At 41.5% G+C, this 21328-nt stretch overlaps 1 protein-coding gene across 2 annotated transcripts in view; it reads left to right on the top strand.

Annotated features, from left to right (window-relative positions):
* Positions 1-21328, top strand: part of CADM1 (cell adhesion molecule 1) — a 350167-nt gene that overhangs the window by 299627 nt on the left and 29212 nt on the right. For both annotated transcript variants that reach the window (XM_061145060.1, XM_061145059.1), the window contains exons 6-8: positions 6929-7028; positions 10189-10361; positions 14846-14926. In XM_061145060.1, the coding sequence (XP_061001043.1) occupies positions 6929-7028; positions 10189-10361; positions 14846-14926 (354 nt within the window). The remainder of the gene's footprint in view (positions 1-6928; positions 7029-10188; positions 10362-14845; positions 14927-21328) is intronic.

Raw genomic sequence — 21328 nt, 5'->3', positions numbered from 1 at the left:
CCACTCTCCCCTTCTTTAATTTTTTTTAAAGTGATGAATTGAGTCTCAGGGCAGTTATTTCAGTATTTACTATTCCTTCCGAAAATTGATGAAGGCATGGGGAACCCCCTGATTAAAACAAATGTTTTAAGCTGTTGTTTTTAGTGTTAGCACAGAGTAGGGGTGGGTCCAAGTTTCCGATGCTGTTAACACTGGCGTGTTAGCAAGGCGCTTTGCAGCGACCAGCGGGGCAGGATGCTGAGTCATCAACACTGAAAAGTCAACACGAAAACACTGGGCCAAATCCACCGTGAGCAAGACTTGAACGACATGACTCCCAGGGGAGAAAGCCTTTGCCGTCATCCCTGCCTCCTGCAGGCACACCCTGTACAAAGAGGCTTGTCTCCCCACATCTCACCTGGTGTCTGACCTAATGGATTTAGGGAAGATGAGTCTCTGGGGCTGTGAACGCTGAATATTGTGTAGTGAAACTAGTCTTCTTAATGTGCACACTCAGTGGTTTTAAACTCAAGGTCAGATTTTGAGTCTGTGGAAGTTTAAATGGTTGTAGAGCTAACATCTCAAAATCTACAAAGAATGTTCCAAAGGGGATCACAGGGGATAAGGGTGGGAGAGATAAATTAGGACATTGGGATTAATATATGCACGCTAGTATATATAGACTAGGTAAGCAACAAGGACCTACTGTATAGCACAAGGAACTATACTCAGTATTTTGTAATAACCTATAATGGAAAAGAATCTGAAAAAGAATATATATATATATATACATGTATACATATATATGTATATATATCAGAGAAGGCAATGGCACCCCACTCCAGTACTCTTGCCTGAAAAATCCCATGGACGGAGGAGCCTGGTAGGCTGCAGTCCATGGGGTCGCTAAGAGTCGGACACAACTGAGCAACTTCACTTTCACTTTTCGCTTTCATGCATTGGAGAAGGAAATGGCAACCCACTCCAGTGTTCTTGCCTGGAGAATCCCAGGGACGGGGGAGCCTGGTGGGCTGCCGTCTATGGGGTCACACACAGTCGGATACGACTGAAGCGACTTAGCAGCCCCTTAGCAGCATGTATATATGTGTGTGTGTGTGTGTGTGTGTGTGTAAAACTGAATCACTTTGGTGTACACTTGAAACTAACACAACATTGTAAATTAACTATACTTCAATTTAAAACAAAAAAAAAGTTTTCTAAAAATATTGAACAACCAAAGAAAACTTCCTATATGTAAGGTGATTAGCAAAAAAAGTAAATAAAAAGAATGGCTCAACACCATCCTTTATGATTTCCCTTAAGATACCACCTTGGAATAATACCCAAAATGCTAAAGAAATGTGTAGTGAAATGAAAGTATGTAAATCAGAACACATGGGTTGAACCTCAAATTTGGGGAGCTAGATTGTTTGGCAATAAGAGCTGTTAAAGTGACTAAACAAGGTGGCCATTAGGCCAGTCTAATTAGGTGATTCTAATACCTTGGTAACTTACGTAAGCAAACCAAAACCTAAACCAAACCCAGTGCACTCCAGAACAATAAAACCCAGCCAATCACAGGTAGCTAACCAGGCTCCCCAAATAAGGCAACTGCTTAGCTCTAGCCAATCAAATAATTCCCTTGCTTTTCTTCCATGTTGTCTTTATAGAAACCTTTCCCCCAGCTCCTTTTGAATTATTTTCAGTTGGACTGCACTGTTGAACTGGATGTGTGCTCAAAGAAACACTTGAAAATTTTAATGTGACTTGTCTATCTTAGAACAGGGCTAAGGTGGATTCATGGTTTCCTAGTTTTCATTTAATCAGTAGCAGAGCTAGATGTCCATTCCCCAACATTTTCCAACTTTTTCATTCATTCATCAACTTGGTAAATACATACTAAATGCCTATCATGCTCCAGTCACTAACATTGTTCTAGGCACCAGGGATACAAAAAACGAAAACTTTTCTCGTTACAGAGCTTGTGCGGACACTCTTGCTATGAGGGTTTTCTCACCCAGTGTTCACTTTCAAATTTTGAAGATTTCTCAAAGATCTGGAAGAGTGATGTGTGGGTGAGTGTGTACCCCACTTCAAAGGCACGGGGAACAGCTCTCTGCCACAACATCACAGAATAAAATTTGATTCTGTTGGGTAAACAGTCTTTCAGTATCCACAAAGCTACTTACAAGTTGCAACAAGAGGAAGTTGTATTTTACTGTGTGATGTGGCACGTGCTCTCCGGTCCCACATCCGTCCTCCAAGGCCTGACTCATCTCACTCATCATAGCTTAGCCCTCCTCGAGAAGTGCCGTTTAAGTGCTCCGATTCATATAGCAGATGTAACAGCAGGAGGGCCTTCACCTTGCAAACAAACAGCAGTGAAAATTTTTCATGAATGTATGATGACAATGGAAAGCAAGCCTTTTGCAACATGTTCTCTCTAACTCCTCAGAGAGCTTGCTGTGACTCTGTTCTCTCACTAGCCCCAACCTCCTTGTGTCACTAGACATCGCCCTCCTTCAGAGCAAAAGCGGCCTTGCCCAACAGTTTAGGCAGCCGTGTTATAGGGGTCAGTTCTTACCCCTAACCCCTCACCAAATCTCAGGTTCATCTTGGCATCACCATGCTCCTCCAAACTGCAGTAACCCTCCATGATTGACAGAGACCCTCAGGTAAAGCGTCTCCACCTGAATGCACAGTCACTGACCCACGCTACCCTCCTGCCAGTCTGATTCATCTGGGCCCCCACCCTGCCCTTGTCTTTGCCCAAAACAATGAACACTTGGTCCAGAGGCCTCCGGTCTCAGTCTAACGGGTGTTTCAGAATGTTGGAGGAAATCTCAGTCACACGAAGAGCCTGCAGGAGCACACTGGCACTTTTGTTTCTAGACCTGCTTTGCAGTCAGCGCATCAGCAAACATGAGAGGTCCTCTGACTTAAATTCTCAGGCAGGGAAAGTGTCAGGAGGCCCTGGGCTAATAGGTCTTCTCCCGCTGTGCTGTCTTATTTCAGCAATGCTGCTCTCTGGTACCTGGGAAGGATAATATCCCAGGCAAAAGGAAACCGCAGTGTTCCTTTTTTAAAAATAAGAAATTGTAAAGACCTGATACGTTAGCGCAGTAATCTAGAGAGAAGGAGACTGTGACTTTTCATTTACATGGGAACGTGAAATACAGGTTCCAGAGTCTTGAGTTTCATCTTCTGAAAAGATCATAGAATATGGTGCAAGGTCAAACTGGCATGAAATCAATTGTAATCTGCCAGCAAGCCATTCTAACCTCTTTAAGAGTTTCCTTTTACATATATATATATATATATATATATATTTTTTTTTTTTTTTTCCCCCTTTATAGAGAGCAAAGTCCATTTAAGGAAAAGTCTCATCAAATCAGAATGTCTTTCTAATATTATTTTTTTAATTGGTTGCTACTGTAGTGTGACCTAAAGTCTCCTGGTATTTAACCCTCTGTGTGACTTTGACTAATGGCCAAATTTTATCTGCTATAGCAGTCTTGCTAAATGTCTTTTATGGGGGTTTTTAAAAATTACAGTGTATTATGAAAACCTCAGATCCCTCGACCTAATTGATTGCCTGTTGGTGATGCCATCTCTGTAACTGTAATGTTCCATGAGTGCACAGACCTAACTATTTTTCTTATTTTTATACAGCAGTTCCATTTTATAATGACATTAAGCCATTCTGAGCAATACATTTCTGGACAGTTATTGCACTTGGGCAGAAAGTGTCATCTGGCTTTTAGCCTTATGCCTTCCAACACCAACTGAAGCGTAAAGTGATCACCCAGAAAATGTACTAGGCCTTACTTAGCTCATTACTTAAAAATAAATCTTGGAGTCTGGTTCTGTTTCACAAAAGATTTGGTGGGTTATAACATTTGACTTATGAACATAATTAAAGCATAAATGATGAGCTCTGGACTATTCCATCAGCCATCTGGATTGTTCAGTATTTTGACACACTCAGATGGTAGTCAGGATCTTCCTGAGGAAATCTAACAGCCCTGGGTTCTAGAGGTGCCAGCAGAGCCCCAGCATTTCTATGCCACCTGTTGAGAAGACTCAAGTTCCTCTTTCAGGACAAAGGAGTGGGGATCAAATTTGTTTTCTAAGTTTCCTTTACCCAGAGATGGATCTTGGAACTTAAACCCTCTGTTTGGCTTCTAGGTTTGGCGTAAATATAGCTCAGCTGCTCACAGTCGAATAATATGCCTATAAATACTACATGTGTCAACAGAGGAGGACATTTTTCTGTATTAATACAAGCGAGATTAATGTTTACCTTTCTAGCCGGCTATTAAGGTAACTGTGGCAGCTCTACCTGTAAGTAGATGGTAGATGTTTCTCCAGAAACCTAAAGAGTAAATTGGGAAAATCAATTATCAAAATTGAAAGTGTATTTTCTAAGGCTTAGTATATGGTTTTTTTTTTTTTTAATGTAAATCCCAGGTATAGCAAGACCTTAGCATGTTCTTCCTAATTTATGTGAGCCATTGACAACCGGTAAACAGCCATTAGGAGCATAAAAGGCATTTAACTAAAACAAACTCAGTAGTACTGAAAAGGCAGGGTGGATAGATTTTCAACACTGTCTTTATTATTAATGGAAGTTGAGCATGTAAAAACCCTTAGTGCACTGTGCTGAAAAATATGCTCTCTGTGTTTGCTTGTAAATTACACAAAGAAGAGAAAGGACCCAAAAAAGCCTTCCACATCGGCCAGCAAGCACTCTGCTTCTCCTTAATTAATGGACCGAAGTCAGCAGTGCATGGAAAATGTAGACCTTCCGTGGATCAGAGATTAACCTATAAGCAAGTATTACATTTCAGCCCAAATTTGAGGCTTTGAATTTAGCTTTCCTCAGAACAGTTCCTGGGTAAGGATGACAGAGATTTCCTAACCAGAAACTCTAGAAGTGCTGCTGTTTTTGAGTATGAATTGTAAGGGAGCCAGGGTTTTGTTGTCTGTGTTTTCAATGGCATAACCTTCTTCTCCTTTTCTCTTTGGTATCTTGTGGGGTTTTTTAAAATAAATGTTACCACCCAGTTCTGTGTGCTCATGTATTATACCACCAAAAATAATAGACCCCCATATGTCACCACTGGTTGCATATAGTCTACAGTATTATTTGTAACTCTCAAAGGAGGGTGTCCAGGAGCTGTTGACCAGCAGTCAGTGTTCATTCAGGGCCATCCTGTTTACGAGTACTTCTGCCTTTCTTTAATGACAAGCATCCCCACCCAGTTACCAGTATCTGGAGACCTCTATGCCATTTTCCTTTGCCAATAAGTCCAAGAATAGAATCGTGTTGCTTGCAGTTGCTTGCAGGAGTCAGCTGGAGCTTTCAGTCCCATTAACTTATGTGCTCTGGCAAGTGACTTAGCTCCTCAGAAAGCATTAACAATTCAGTGTGTGGTGCACACCAGTCCATAAGAAGCCTCTCTCAAAAGGTTTTGGATGCCACATGGTCTTCAAGAGTCAGAAAGATCCAGTGCTAGGAACATGACTATAAAAATGCACCTGCAACGCAGCCATCCCTAGAGAGGACCTCATGTGGCTTGTTTGGCTGTGTGCAGGTTGAGATGGTTGAGCCCCGCCATATTTCTCGTTGCATCCTGATTCCATAGGGCGAATGATAATGAGTGAACCACTGCTTATAAAAGGCTAAGGGGCTGTTGTTTGGATGATGTGATTGTCCAAGAAAGTAAAGTTATGGAAATTGGCTTGACCTTTCAGCCAACTGATGTCTTGCCCTCTCACATGTGTTACCTCTTGAGTACATTTCCAAAAATATACATTTATGGAGCCACAAAATTAAATGAGAAAACTGATTTAGGGATTACTAGCTTGTTAGTTCAGTATAAGGTGAAAAAGAAACCTTCCCAAACCCATTCAGGTTTTATTTGTAAATATATTTGTGTGTGTATCCACATTAATTCTGACCCCTCCCCTTCTCTCCCTAGTCCTGGTACCTCCTAGCATTCCTCACTCATTCCCACAGCCCCACAAACTCACAGTTTCTAAATAGGTAGTGGAAGTAAGAATACCTATTCATCGTGAAACTTTCACATTGTGAAAGTTCTCTCCCTTAGGACAGTGTCACTTCAGAATACCTAAGTACTTGACTGCATTAGGAAGCTCTACTCAATAACACTTGGCTTTAATTATGGATTGCCATTGGGAAATGTGGTTTGAATTCCTATAAACATACATTTCTTGGGACTGTCTCATTATGTTATCTCTATGACCTTGAACAACCTACATCATTCTCTAGGTACCTACCAGTGTTCTCATCCCTAAAACGGCATTTTCCACCACCAATGGTGCTTCCTCCCTTAGTAGACCCTCAGTAACTGTCAGTCTCCTTCCTTCTGATGTGTTTACCTTGAGATGTCATAGAGTTTCTTTAGGGGCCAAAAAACCTCCCAGTTCTTTATTCTTAGAGCCATTTGAATGGAATTCAGAAGTTTTGCCTTTCCCACTTGAAAATAAGAGGCAAACTTATTAATATGCAGCGTCACAACATATTGTCACATAGTAATATATGATCTATGATAAAATGTATCAATTCTGAGCACCACAAATATCTGTGGCTTCACCTCAGCATGAAGGCAAATGAGTTTCCTTTAGCTTGAGTGAGTCTGGAGATAAACTTCAATGTAACAAAATGTGTTTCACAGGAAATGTTTGATGTGGCACAGTTGGCTTATGAATCTCTTATCTATTTGTGGTTCACTCCTTAGAGTTATTAGGCAATTTAATTTGAGCAAATGCCAGGATTACTCACTAATTAGAAGGATGTTACTGAAGGCATGAGGATGGGGAGTGTGTGAGTGCTGGTAGAATGGGGTCTGTGACAGCATGCAAGTCTGGTTCTGCCTGATGATATCATTTGCTAAACATTATACTTTGTGTTGTTGTCACACAGATAAGCCTCAAGTGCATATTCAGATGACTTACCCTCTACAAGGCCTAACCCGGGAAGGGGACGCGCTTGAGTTAACATGTGAAGCCATCGGGAAGCCCCAGTAAGTTCTGAAGGCCAAGGTTGGCAGAGGGTCATGAGCAGTAAATGTCACAACACAGACATGTGCATTCACAACTCATCGGCCTGTCACCTGTCTCCTGCTGTAAAGGATGGAAGATCTTTTTCAGGAAATAAAAAGAATATTCAGTGAAAAGTGGAATAAATATCTGTGGTTCTTAAGGGTGAGGATCGGGAGAAAAATGAAATGCCAGCTAAGATTGAAATCTCAGCTAATTCTATTTTATTATCATCAGCATGATTGTCAGAACTATTTTCTCTTACCCACATAAAATAATCCTAATAAATTTTTAGTGTGCCCACAATCTAATGATATATCTGCTACCTTCTGTGCTAATGTCTTAAGCTGCTGGAAAGATGGTTTTCAGACTTAAATTAAGCTGCTGTGTTTAGGGCCAGCTATAGGCAAATGACTTTGCCTTACTTTTCATTTTGCTTCTTCCCTCAAGGAAAAGTGACTCCTAGAAATATTTTTGTTAGTAAGGAGTGGTTTGGGAATTTTTCTCAAGGAGTGTGTGTGTGTGTGTGTGTGTGTGTGTACACACACTATTGCAGAAGGGAAAAGAACTGACTTTTACTCTTTATTTTATTGAAAAGTGTAAAAAACTAAAAAAGCTACTTCACTTGCTCCTGCTGAATAATGAGTGAAAGTGAATTAGAGAAACTACATATGTTACCACTGATACAGCAAAAGCCATGTGGTGGTACCACTTTAGCTCTTAGTTCCATTTGGGGAGGAGGAGGAATCTTTTCATCTTTCTAAGAGAACAAAGATTGTTTTTACCTGGGAATAAATAAACTGAGGGGAAAGACACTCTGTGGACTCACCACGTGGAACCACAGGTCAGTGTGGGGATCCGGAGCACTCAGATTTTTTTTCATCTGCAACAAAAACCAGCATTGAGCTCCCTCTGCTGTCCCCACGCTGTGGTTATCTCCCCCTCTCAGTGTTTTGCTAACCACCATCTTTGTCACAGTTTTCGTGCAAGGACCTCAGAGCATCTTCACATCTTCACAAAGCTTCCTCCAAGTCTTTGGAAAGAACTCTTCCCGTGACAGCTAAGCAATGAACTCTGAGCGAACAGAGAGCCAGAGGGGGCCTGTGGGCCCGCTTCCCTCCTCAACCCTCCCTATTTCATGTGAACTTCTCCAGGGCCGAGAATTTGCTTCTCTCTGTACTCACCGTTTGGAGCTGTAAAAAAGACCTTTAGGAAGGAGGAGGTGGTCTTCCTTTTGCTTTCCTTTTCCTCAGGTGTTTCGAAGTTATTTGGTTTTAAGTGCTTCCAGCTTTACCAGAGCAGTCTTCTTCTCCTTTGAACACTGCAAAAGCTTCAGCTGTTTCTTTGTGTAAACTGTTTGAGTCAGGTCCCCGTTAGCAGCTTACCTCCCCTCTAAAACCATCCAGTGGCGGAAAAGAATAAATTCTCCCTGGCCTCTTGCCACACATAGTACCAGCCACATTAACCACATTTACAGAATATGGCTTGCTAACCTATATTTTGTTTCTGTATTTTTTTTTCCTCTGAAGAAGGTAGTGTGTTCAATTGAATGTGCCACGGGGACAGTAAATTACATGTTTCCTCCAGGACATTCATGCCAGAGAGGGTATTTGCTTGTTCCTCTCCAATCGGCCTGGGTGCATGGTTTTCTGAGCAAGCACGCGTTACTCGCTGCTGGCCCTCCTAGCACATTACCTATTTATTTTCTCAAGAAATTGCATACAATAAAAATGGTAATTTAACTTGCCATTAAATGTTGTGAATGTTCTCGGTGCTTACCCCCACTGATGGTTTCAGCTGTCAAGCAGCGGGACAGTAGATCTGATTGCCAGGCAGACCCATTCGCCATTGCCTGCGAGGAAGACATATGCAAGGCTCATTTTTAAATAATTTACTGGGTGGTGATGACAAACTCACGTGTAATTAAAGAAAAATCATGACTTCACATCCCCCTGGAAAACGAATGCTGCTTGACAGGGCTCACTTGAGTGTCCGTTGGTTATGAAGCATCGGTCTGTGGTCCTGATGCTGCTCCTGGAGGTCGTGCATGAAGTGAAGCTACTTCTGTGCTTGGATCCCTGTGACCCTGCCTTGAAAATGGCAGCTTTCAGACCCGGTCCTACATGTGGCCTTGATTTCATAGGGTCTGCCTTGAAGGATCATAAATTCAGTGAGTTTGAAAGAGACTCTGTGTGTGTGTGTGCAGCTGGAGCTCTGGAGCACCTTGTGAAATTTGCTTTTTCCTGATGGATACAAATGTGGTCTCTAATCATGAAAACAAACTTGCCTCTGATGAGCCAGTGCTGGAGGCCCCCAGGGGTCCACGTGGAGGTGTCATCACTCCACAGCCATTGATCTGGGAGCCTGTCCCCAGGTGCCAGCAGGTGCACATGCTGGGCAAGGGGAGCATCGCTGAGGGCCTTGGAGAGCCAGGGAGGGCAGGCACTTTGCCAAGGAACATGTAGATGGGTGGATTTGGCCTCGGAGGGTGTGGTGGCATCTTGGGTTGGTGGAGGGTAGGTTAAGAGTAGGGAATAAGGAGACACGAAGTGACTGCATCTTTCCAGAATGAGAAGAGGTGATTTTTTTTTTCTTTTTCAAACAGCAGAGGCCAAAGAAAGCACTATTCAGAGGTAAAAATCCATTCCTTTCTGCAAAACAAGAAATCCACTTACGTATCACAACTCTCTAAGCCAGTATCTCTGTGTGTTAGTAACCACGAGATTAATGCATGTATCACTAGCCCAGGATTTGATTTTTTTTCCCCCCTAATTAATGAGATGATTAACAATGGGTGAGCTCTGTCCTGTCTGAATTGGTGTGAAACCACACAGCAGGGCATAAAAATAGGGTACATGGTTTGTTTGCTGGTTTGTTGAAGATGGATTGGAAATAATGAGACTCCTGCTTGTGGCCTGTTGAAAATTTTTCAACATCTGATAATATTTTTAAGAAAATTATATTCCAAACAGATTTGTGGAGCCTTCACAGCTGTAATTCTGTGAACTTAAAATTATCTCCAGTAGGTCCTCTTTAATTGTGTCACCCTGCATGGGATTCATTTACTTCGTGGGTGAGAAGTTTGATGCAGACATCTTGGTGGGAAGTCATAATGCAACCTGTCTCTCTCCCTTCCTTCTGCAGGCCTGTGATGGTGACTTGGGTGAGAGTTGATGATGAAATGCCTCAACATGCCGTGCTGTCGGGGCCCAACCTGTTCATCAATAACCTAAACAAAACAGATAATGGTACATACCGCTGTGAGGCTTCCAACATAGTGGGGAAAGCTCATTCGGATTATATGCTGTATGTATACGGTACGTGAGAAGATGAAGCCCTCTTCCATTTGACTCATTTACTGTGTAGCTGCTGCTTGTAATTCACTCCTAAAGCTTTTGGTCAAGTTGCAAGCCAAAACACCAGTTTGTTTCCTTCAAGAATTAAAGAAGCCTGGCCCAATGTGGACCCTGGTGCCTCCACTAGGAGGACAGCGCCTTTTCTTTTCCTTTTCTAACCGTGGGGGTTTCCCACTAGATCACAGACTCTGGTCATGCTGAGTAGGAAAGCTGTGTCCTCAGGCACAAGCTATGGAGATTATGTTAGAAATAATGACTGCAAAATTCAGCCTTACCAATTAATGGCTTTTCAGCTCAGAAAGTCTATTCCCAGTGGTATTTCCTGATGATACCTGGGCTAGCCTTTCTCCTGTTTTGATGAGCAGAACTATCCTATTTTCAGCATGAAGGTATTACATCCCAGATGTCGCAAGCCAGTAAATACTTGGAAAAAAATAGAAGGTCCCTGGTAGCTCCGTTAACCACTATAGCCACTGCCTTAGACACAAATGTTGGTTTTTTTTTTTTTTTTTTGTCTGTTTTCTTAATATCTTTTTGCAGGATTATTAAAGCACATGATCAGGAATTTCACTCTCTAGTCAACAAATATGTATTGTGCATCTACTTGTACCAGCCATTTTAAACTTATTTCCCATTTACAGCTTACGGTCAATTTTGTGTCTAGTGAATATTCTCTATTTAGTTGAGGAGTGCACTGCTTGTCTAATCTTATGATGACAAATTGAGTCTCTCCTGTCCAGTTGAATCTCTCAGTTAGTTTTACACCAGGAAAAGTAGTCATGAGCTGACTTGACACAGAATGAATAACCATAAACATGACAATTTCAGTGTCATGTGAATATATGAGCAGGAATGTGCATTTCTCTCATGTGAGCCATGTAAATAATCGAAGAATAAGTGTATGTGATATATACACACACAAATCTACATATGGGAAATCTACTCCATAACATCTTAGAACCTGACCACTTCCCCTAAGAAGAAAACAGGAGAACAATCTCTTTGATGAACTAGAAAAATCATTTAATGAAATGATTGACCCCATGTTTACATGGATATTAAAATATGTCCTTAACTATACCTGAGGTTTTTTTCCTTAGCATAAAGCAGAATTAAAAGCTCACATCTAATCACTTTATGTGTAGACTTCTGAGGTATGTTTTCTTTACACACAACCCATGATGTCTGTTGTCCACACATTAAGCATTTATTCTCCCCAGTAGTTAAGGAGATCAGGGTGAAAGGAGTGGCTCTCCACGTAGGTGCAAAAAAGTTCTGTGTGCCCCATTTTCAGCCACCCCCTCGTTTTACTTCTATGAACCCCCCCTTAACATCAAGGTTTGGGCCTCATGCAAGGCCCCAAACTTGCTGTTATCCAGGTTTACAGACTCTCATTCAACTCTTTAAAAACGGCAGATGTTAAAAATGCAGAGACAAATTTTCACCAGTCTGTTACATGCTTCCTTGATTCAGAAGACTAAGTTATGTGGAAAAACAACTTTGATTTATTGCACCCACTGTTCCGACATCTCAAGATGAGACACATTTTGTGGATTTGGTGGACAGGTAGTTGTGAATCATTCTGGACCCCGGCTTCTGGCTTAGCGTTTATTAAGGGCTCTCTCACTTCCTTCCGTGTGCTAAGATGACAGTCTTACATGCATGATCACCTCCAGTCTCCATAGTAACAGGATGACCAGGTAATGTCATCGTCCTCCCGTTGTGCAGATGATAAAATGAAGCTAAGAGAGGTCACATAAGTTGCCCAAGCACAAGTTTACTAAGTATGTTTTAGAGTCACTAAACTTTGACTCCAAAGTCTATAGTGAAATGAGTGTCTTTCTTTATAGTTCCTCTTTTTCTTTCTGCTTGCTGGTAGAACAAGATTGTTCTTTGGGAATGAACTCTCTGGGCCAGAGTTCATTATTTAAAAGACAAGAAACAGAGACCCATCCATTTAGGCAAGGGCATCTATATCCACCTACCTCCCCAACCCAGCATGGGGCACTTTGCCTGCTCCAGGCGATTTGCTCGATCCTCAGTATGCTGCCCCACTTCTGTAACCTGTGCGAGCAGTAATGCTTGGAGAGGCGGGCTGGAATGCTCACTCCAGTTGTTGCTACTCTAGTGATAAAATATTCTAGCAATTTGAGAAGATGGTAAGTAGGTTTTCTTTTCAAAGCCAATTGATTGCACTACTACAGTAACTTTCAAAGTTCTTTATGAACTCAGAGTTAACGTACCTTTAAAATGTTTAATTCTCTGGAAGTAACTTCTTTACTTGGAGAATCTATCTAGTTAGTGCCTCAGCCCCAATTGGTTTTGTTCTTTTACCCTCAATGTGTCAAATAGCTTATTAGCTCCACTCTGTATTTTCTTAAATAGTGACCTCACATTGCTCTTAACACTAGAAGTGATCTAAGCATTATACCTGGTAACGGAATCTAATTCATTTAGGTCACTTGAGCCACATGTGAAGGACAAATTACCCCAGTAGTGGTAAAAATAATTGAAAGTGTGTGATTTTCACAAACTGAAAGGGACTGGTGACCTTTTTTCTGAAATCTCTGCCCTCGTTAGTCTCTGTACCTCTCCGTGTCCGTAATCGTAGTTTCAAATCACCTTCAGGTGCACTTTGATTGTGTGGTGGACATCACACATTTTTGTGCCAATGCATTTAGAAATAGGAACAGAAATAGCTTTATAGTATATCAGGGGAGGTCTCCCAGCTACAGATGTTCCTTTTGAGTGATAAATATCGTCACTGAATCAGAACAAAGAAGGCATGTGTCTGGGTGCAGCTGAGCTGGGGGCGTGGGCAGAGCAGGATATCTTGAGGGACCAGTGGCCCTTGCTCACCTTGCGTCCCCACCTCACCTGTGCTTGCATCTGCCAGGTGTGGGTGCATCCAGTGGTCTGCCAGGTCACAGAAAGCTTCCGCGCCTGTGGCCTCCATAAGCAGGTATCCACAAAGCTCACCTGAATGTACTGTCTGTTCTTCTAAAAAGGTTGTTTGAAATTATTAATTTAATCATTTCTACTTCTTGGAGGAGAATGATTTTTTTTTTTTTTAATGGATTCCTTTTGGCGCTTGTGTGAGGCTGTTTTCACTAGTAGTTTGCTGGCACCCTCAACTTAAATGAACAGAGTCTCCCCTAAAACAGACCCGTCTGCTGTTGACTCTTCCCTGTCAGATTTGTATGTTTGTGTATGTGTGAGAGAAGTTTGTGAGAAAAATTAAAACCTCGGATTGTTGATCAGTGGTAGAATCGTTTAAGCAGACCGTCTAACCAAACACCGAGATGATGTTCTTGTAAACTTCCAGGAAGTTGTGCCAACAATAAAGGTACAATATATAATTAAAGCTTGGATGTATTAATTAGACAGTCTGAGAGCTCACTTGGAGATAAAAGGACACCAGATGTGTCAAGGAGAAAAAGTTGACGGGCTTTAGATAAAATTTAAAATCAAAAGCCTTCAAATCATCTAATGCTCTATTATAGCAGAATGATTGCTTTAGTTCAAAGTCTTGCTGACAATTTAAAACATTCAGTTTGATCATTTGGGTCGAAAATTGTTTTCTCTTTCATACTTGCCTTCCCTTTTTCCCCCCAAATAATTTTTGAGATGATAGAAGAATATACAGTATATCTAACACCTGACAGAGAATCCCCTATCAGATTTCCTGGTTTTGAGGGTCAAGTCTCGTTTATATTTAGTTCTCTTGTTTACAAGATGGAAATGTTCTTCGGTGTTTATCACTGTCGCCCACATAGGTCAGGCTTAAGCAAAGGCGACGAACTCATTAATATTTATAAGTTGTAAAATTTATTGACTTTTAAGAAATAAAATCTCAGTAAAATCTCACATGCCTAGAACTTGATATTTAGTGGTGACATTCTCTCTTCTTTGTATTTATTACAAGTATAGAAGTAGTTTTACTTCCTGCTGGGATGTATTGATGGAGAATAATGAAGTTAACAGTCAGAGAGCAAGAGGCAGGCGAGCACTCTTCCTTGGCCGATAGGAGCCCTTTAGATAGAGCAGCGCCATCTCCTCCTTTCTCCCACCGGTAAAAGTATAAAAGAAACTGCAAACACGGTACCCTCTCAGGGACTGAGTCAGTCTAACCCCACCCTTTGAAGTCGGATGGAAGGGTGTCATATGTTTTTATTTTTTCCTCCCTTTTCTATTTCTCATCTTCTCATCCCTAGTTCACTTCATTAGTACAAATTTTCTTTTCTTCTTTTCTTAGCTCTTCCGAATAAGGCTTTGGGATATAATTAGAAGACATAAATCTTTGTGGAGGGGGGGTGGGGATTTTGAGTTTTAAAGAGGAAAGTCATCAAACAAACATCTCAGTGTCTTCATGCCTTTGTTTTGTCATTACTGGTCATTGTTGTGTTCAGCATTGTGGGTTTGATTTTCCTTTTTTTTTTATCCAGATCCCCCCACAACTATCCCTCCTCCCACAACAACCTCCACCACCACCACCACCACCACCACCATCCTCACCATCATCACAGGTACGGTACCTTCATTGCCATTGAAAATGTCCTGAATGTATATTGTCTTTCTGGTATGTATAAAAAGAAGAAGCCTTAAAAGGTCTCTTTGAATCCTTGGAATTGAAGTATTCCTTCATTTGGTAACTTGAAAGACATTAGATACTATGTTCTCAGGTTGAATCTTAAGGACCTCAGAAAAATCTTTAACATCCAAGCAATTTAACAGTAGGATCAGCTATTTTGCAGAATTCTTTTTTAAGCATCACCGTGCAAAGCAAAATGCTAGGGAAAATGGCATCCTGGCTCTTAGAGGCTGGATAGCTTGTGTTTAGCCATGGTTGGCAAAATGGTAAGTATCCTGGCTTTGGATCCTCTCCTTGTCTTAATTTCATCTTAATCCATGTGAAGGAAAATAGCCACCCTTTACCATGCCTTTGTGGGCCATGTTCCTAAATGCATCATCCTTTTTGTCCCAGAGAGTACCTGCTGACAGTGTGTCTCCTGGGGACCCACCATCCTTTCCACGCTGGGCACTCCTGTACCCCTCACTGCCCTCCGTTAAACGTTGGAGGAGTGGAAGAGGCAGCCACAGCAGTTATCACTCTGTGGTTTTGCTCTTTGGACTCTCTGAAACTTATTCAGAAAGTTTCACTGTCTCCTATTTCTGACCATCACTGAGGGAGGAGGTATGCCTTCCAGCCCCTTCTTCCTGTTCCTCAGCAGCTCTCAATGCTTGATGTTGCTTGTCTGGGAGGCTTGGAGTTTTCTCTGCCAACCAGGGTGGGAAAGGTTACAGCCTTACCATGTCAGCCAGTCATGCAAGATTTCCTTACGTAAGGCTGTACCTATCTGCTGTCGACAGGTACCTGCCCCCAGAAACACGGAAAAGTAATTTTTCTATGAGACCAAAAAAAAAAAAATCTCTTTAAAAATTAACTTTTGCACTCCATCTCTGAGCCATGTGCTCTGCTGTACAATCCTATCACTGAATTTCTTTAAAATCGCTGAATAGTATACTTATCTTTATCCTCCTTACCACCCTAGATATGGCAAACATCCTTCACATTAACTTTCTAGAGATGTTTTCAGTTTTCACAGGACTCGGTGAGATAGACAAAATGAAAATTCTAAATGGTGAGTGAAAGAGGAGGCCTCATCAGTTTATGAAATACAACAGTAGATGGTCTGATTTCAGTTTTCTTCACCTTTCTTAAGTACTCCAGTGGAACAGAGAACTTTGAAACAAGCCACTAGTGAGGATGGTTCTGAATGATGTTTGTGAAAACATCAGTGTGTGCCCTTAATTGAAAAGCTTCTGAAAATCCATCAATTGGTGTCTGTGTGTTACTCTAAACTCAACTCCATCCAGGCCGCTTCCTAAATTCTTATCTGTGTGTACTTCCCTTTTAGCTTTCTGTTAGTTTCTTCTGCTTCTTACGTTAACTCAGTTTATCAGTAGAGCAAATAGACCGCTCCCACTTTCTGTATTGTTAATAAGGACAGCAAAGCTGCTCCTTCCTGACTGGATTTCTAGAGCAACCACGCTAACATCTCTCCATGCTGTGGACCAGGTGTTTGCTTTTCATGATTTCTTCCCTCTTATCCCAGTAGTGGGCCAATTACGCTTGAGCTCCTGTTACCGGTTTTCATGAATTTTCCTATGAACGACCCTTTGAATGTCATTGTAAGTTACATCAGCCCACTCGCCACTGCCCTGCCTGTGGTCTTTTTTCTTTACAGAGGTTGCCCAGGTATGAGCCCACCTTGATTACCTCTCCTTGTCGAAGTTTCCATCTAGGTAACCAGTCAAGTTTACAGCATAAGCGCCACATTTCTCCATAGTGTGGAGCCAGTACTTTTCATCTGTGGCTGGCCTCTCACTAGCTTAGGCTATTTTTATTTGTTTTAAAGACCCTTCTTAACAGCCCCTCAACTCCTCCCCTCTCACCATCAATCTCAGCAACTCGACAGAGGCGCTTCAGTCACACTCCTAATCCTTCAGTCCAGACTGAAGCTCATCCCATGTCCTGAAACAGCTACAACTCACTGTTATCACAGTTCCAACCACAGAGACTCCATTTAAGAGGAAACTTTAAAAACAAGCAATGCTGTGTTTCTGGCCACATCACAGGTACCTTTATAGGGACTTATCTGCTCCTCCTTCTCTTCTCTTGGCCTCTCAGCTCAAGGTCACGAAAGATGATCTCATAGATGCACTTTTGGCCTCTCGATGTTCCTAGCAGAACCCTCTCTACACACAGAATGCATTTGTGGTGATGAATGCCCTGGTTTCTCAGTGGCACACCCAAGAGTCGTTAAAATAAAAGTGCCTCTAAAACAACACTGGAGAATCCGTTGCCTTAATGGCTGTGATCTCACAGGCTTGCCATGTCTTAACAAGCAGTCTTATATATATTTATCTTGCCCAGAAAGTGTACTTGTGGAATTTAACATTTGCTCCTTTCTTCAAACAGATTAAAGGTTATGGAGCCGAATGATTCCATGTCCCATTTTAAAGGTCCAGGCCATCCCCTAGATTTAGGTTGGTTCCTAAAAAATCTTCCAGACTGAATCTTGACAAATGGAGAGCTAAATTAATTTCTACTCCTTTTCTTTCTTGTACTATTTGGTACATTACAGCTAACCATTAGCCTTAAAAGCTTCAACAGCTAAATCTAGTGACAGTAACATAAAGCGTTGGCTTAAAAATAAAAAAGGGAAGAGGAAGCCCACAGGCGTCTTATTTCTTTTCTTCAAGGCAAATGCAATGACTGAAACCCATTCCCTAGGTCAGAGTTTCATTACGAGCAAAATGTACAAATGCAGTCAAAAAAATGTTTTTAAACTCGAAAGGTCATAGATGATTTCTGATGTCTCTGAAAGGAAGTGTTCCAGCATTGTCTTTTATCTTCCACACCCAGAATAATCGAATTGTTCCCCTTGTTAGGGAGGCAGGCCTTCATGAGTTCTCAGTCACCTGACTCCCTCAAAACATGTTAGCACTTCATTCTGGAGGCCCTGGTAACAGAGGAATTGTGAGCCCAATCTGGGACTTACCACATGGCTCAGTGGTAAAGAATCCGCCTGCCAATGCAAGAGAAAGAAATTCGATCCTTGGATCAGGAAGATCCCCTGGAGAAGGAAATGGCAACCACTCCAGTATTCTGGCCATGGGCAATCCCATGGACAGAGGAGCCTGGTGGGCTACAGTCCATGGGATCGTGAAAGAGACAGATATGACTGAGCTATTCAGCAACGACAGCCTGACTACTTGATGCTGCCCACCCAGAATCATAGGTGGGTGGTGGAGCAGGGCATCCCTGCCTCACATCCATTTTGCGTGGGGAAGCTCTCCTGACTTACATGTAAAGACCACATCTAAAGGTAGCTTCATCTTTGGAAGATTTTTGCAGGCTCTAGAGTACTGAAAGGGTGATTTGATGTCTGTTTGCCATATGAGCATTGTTGCGGCTTTGTAACTATTCACCCACCATTAGAATCTTTTTCTGAATAAGAAGCCATTTGAGGGATGGAGTTGGGATGGAAGCCACACAGACCTTCCTGTGATGTACCATAAGATTCTTTGGTGTCTCTGTTCTCTTTTGTGTACATTGATCTTCTAACCACATATTTCTGTTTTGACTATTGCTACTGGCAGGCCCCCACTTATTTTTTATCTTTTAACATCAAGTTGTCTGTGTAGTTTCATTCATGAAGATACACGCTATAATATGAAAGTGCAAACTGCATAATTTAAATTGTCTCTGGCATCCTCTTCTAAAATACAGAGACAGCCAACTATTACCCATGGTAACAGTCCTCCATGGAGATTCCTTTCAGAAACCAGAATCAAAGAAAAATCTATCGCCATAGAGGGGGGAGCATTGTTATGTTTTGTTTTGAACTTTCTTTGAAATTGGTTGATTTTGTGTATCAGATGTACATAAAATAACCTGTTTTGTGTTTGGGGATAGTTTTTGCCCCTGTCTGCCTGTTGGGTCAGTTACCTTAGGAAAATATTCTGTGTTTCCTTCCGTAGTTAATGTGGATATTGTATTGTTTCTGCTTGGTTGTGCCCTGGGTTAGATGCTTGATGAGAAGTACCATAGAAAACAGTCAGCACTCAGTTTTAAACACCCTTAGCAGCCTAAATGTAAAATTCAGGCCGGGAGGAGTTCAACCTGTAGGTCACACTTATACGTGCAACTGTCATAAATTAAAAAATTAAAATCACCTTAGAATAAGAAATGAATAGCTATAGGGCCAAAATCTGAAACACATTTAAAAATCCTTTCATAAGAATGAAGTAGGTCATTTCTAAATGAGTTTTTCTCTTTTTGAAAGTACATATCCAATTAAATATTTTGTGTTTCTTGGAAAAGAAAACAGCATGGATTTTCTTATTGGCGGCTGAGCGCCCAGTATTCAATATACCTTGGAGAAAGCGTGTCCCCCAGGCTCACATCATTATTTTGGCTTTCATAGTCTCGTATTCGTAAGCTTTTCTGTGTGTAATGTGGGTCAGATCACATAAATAAAGAAGGTGAGAACAGCCTTTATCCTTTGGGGATATTTGTAGAAGATGCCAAATTGGGGAAACTCAACACCCTGGCACATGTCTTTAGTTTCCTAAATGCAAAGGAAAGAAGTACCCCTGTCTTAAGACTGACTGTAGAGCTTTGCTCCACATTGAGCTGTCTGTTCTCCAGGGTCCTACCTTCATGATGCCTACACTCTGCTGTTGACATTTGCATGATGTCAAGGGTAACGCTCATAAGGCATTCATTTGCCAAATATCAAGGACCCATAATATGTATAGCACTGTGCTAGCACCCAGGGAGACAGTAAATTCCTAGAACCCCTTGAAATATAGCAGGGGGAATAGATTATACCCACTGGAACTCAATAGCAGGAGATACTGTGCACTCAGGGCTGATGCAGAAGATTGACGAGATCATCACAGAAGTAGAATTCAGTCTGTGCCATCAGGGAATGGATAGAAAGTGGATACGAAAGGATGGCATTTTGGAAATTAAGCATGAAGACCTAACTTTACTTCAAGCATCTGTCGTCGGTGTGTGTGCATGTCTTGTGTGTGTTTATATCCTGGGTATATACTAAACCATTGTTGCTAGGAGATACTCATCTCTCATCCTAGAATGTTTACTCAATTGCCTTTTTTCTTGAGTTTGTACCTACTCCATTAAGACTGTTTTTCATTCATCATTTATTGAATACTTATCAAATGTTACTGATATATATGCCAGTATGTCTGGTGACAAGAATATTATTCGGGCAGAAGCAGACACTCATGAGCCATCTTTGTTGTAACGAGCTCCCTTTTCAGGCTTTTGCCCCCTAAAGTGCATTGACCATTTTTTTTTTTCCATACTGTCTCAAGTGTGTCCATTTTATTTTACTGCTGCTGATAAGCTTATTACAAATACCTTCAATAGCCAACTGGTTTTGACCCATACTGACTTACTAGAGAATGGAAGAAATTAGTGATGAAGGTCACCTGAGTCTGCAGTTTTTTTTTTAAAGGGGGGATGAAGGATAGGAAGTGAGAATTTTTTTAATGCTTCTAATCATCATTTCTGTCATCATCTATACTCTTATGTTCCTTGTTGAAAAAGAATCCAAGAGAGAAGGAATTGACATGTTTTCATACTGAAGACTGATGCACAACAGTGCAAAAAAACCCCATCCCATTTTAAATACAGGTTTCTTAGGGTTAGAAAGCTGGAGCTATCTCAGTGTTGGGAAACGTAGGACTTGGAGGGAAGGACCCAGCTCTTGGAGGATCTGCCTGGAGATGAGTATCAGCTACTACTTCTAGAGCTGCTCCCCACTCTCCACCATCAGCCTATGTCCCTCTCTTCTCCCATCACTGTGCCTCACCCGTCTCTGCCACTCTTCCCACCCAGCACTGCATTACAACGTGGGAGAGGAATTGTTCTCCTTGTTAAATGAAACCACAGCACAGATTCCTATTTTTTTCTTAACATCTGGTTTGCCGATGCAAAGATCTCAGGGGCATAGCAGCACTCGTGAACAATTCTGACGAAGCTTTTAACAAAACTTGAAATTAACCAAAAGGAAAAACCAAACCTAGTCCCCTTCTTGCAGTTCCCTGGTGCATAGTTTCTTCCTGCAGAGGAGAGGTGACGTGAAGACGGAAGGCAGTTTCTCATGAGTCTCCTACTCAGGCCTGTTAGCTTCATTCCTATCTGCTTCACCCATCCCTGAGAAATGGGAGTTTAATTAAAACCTAACATAGATGGAAAGAAGATTAACTGGGAAATGGGTAGAAAATAAATTTCAAAGTTTAATTTTTCAGCATGTATGTTTGCTTTCAATAGATTTCAAGTATGTCAAAAAGAAAGAAAAGACAAGAAAAAAACTATATATTGGCTAATA

The sequence above is a fragment of the Dama dama genome, chromosome 1, assembly GCF_033118175.1.
Source record: "Dama dama isolate Ldn47 chromosome 1, ASM3311817v1, whole genome shotgun sequence".
NCBI classification, from domain to species: Eukaryota; Metazoa; Chordata; class Mammalia; order Artiodactyla; family Cervidae; genus Dama; species Dama dama.
The sequence above is the reverse complement of the archived record's forward strand: the minus strand, read 5'-3'. Positions and strand labels throughout refer to the sequence as shown.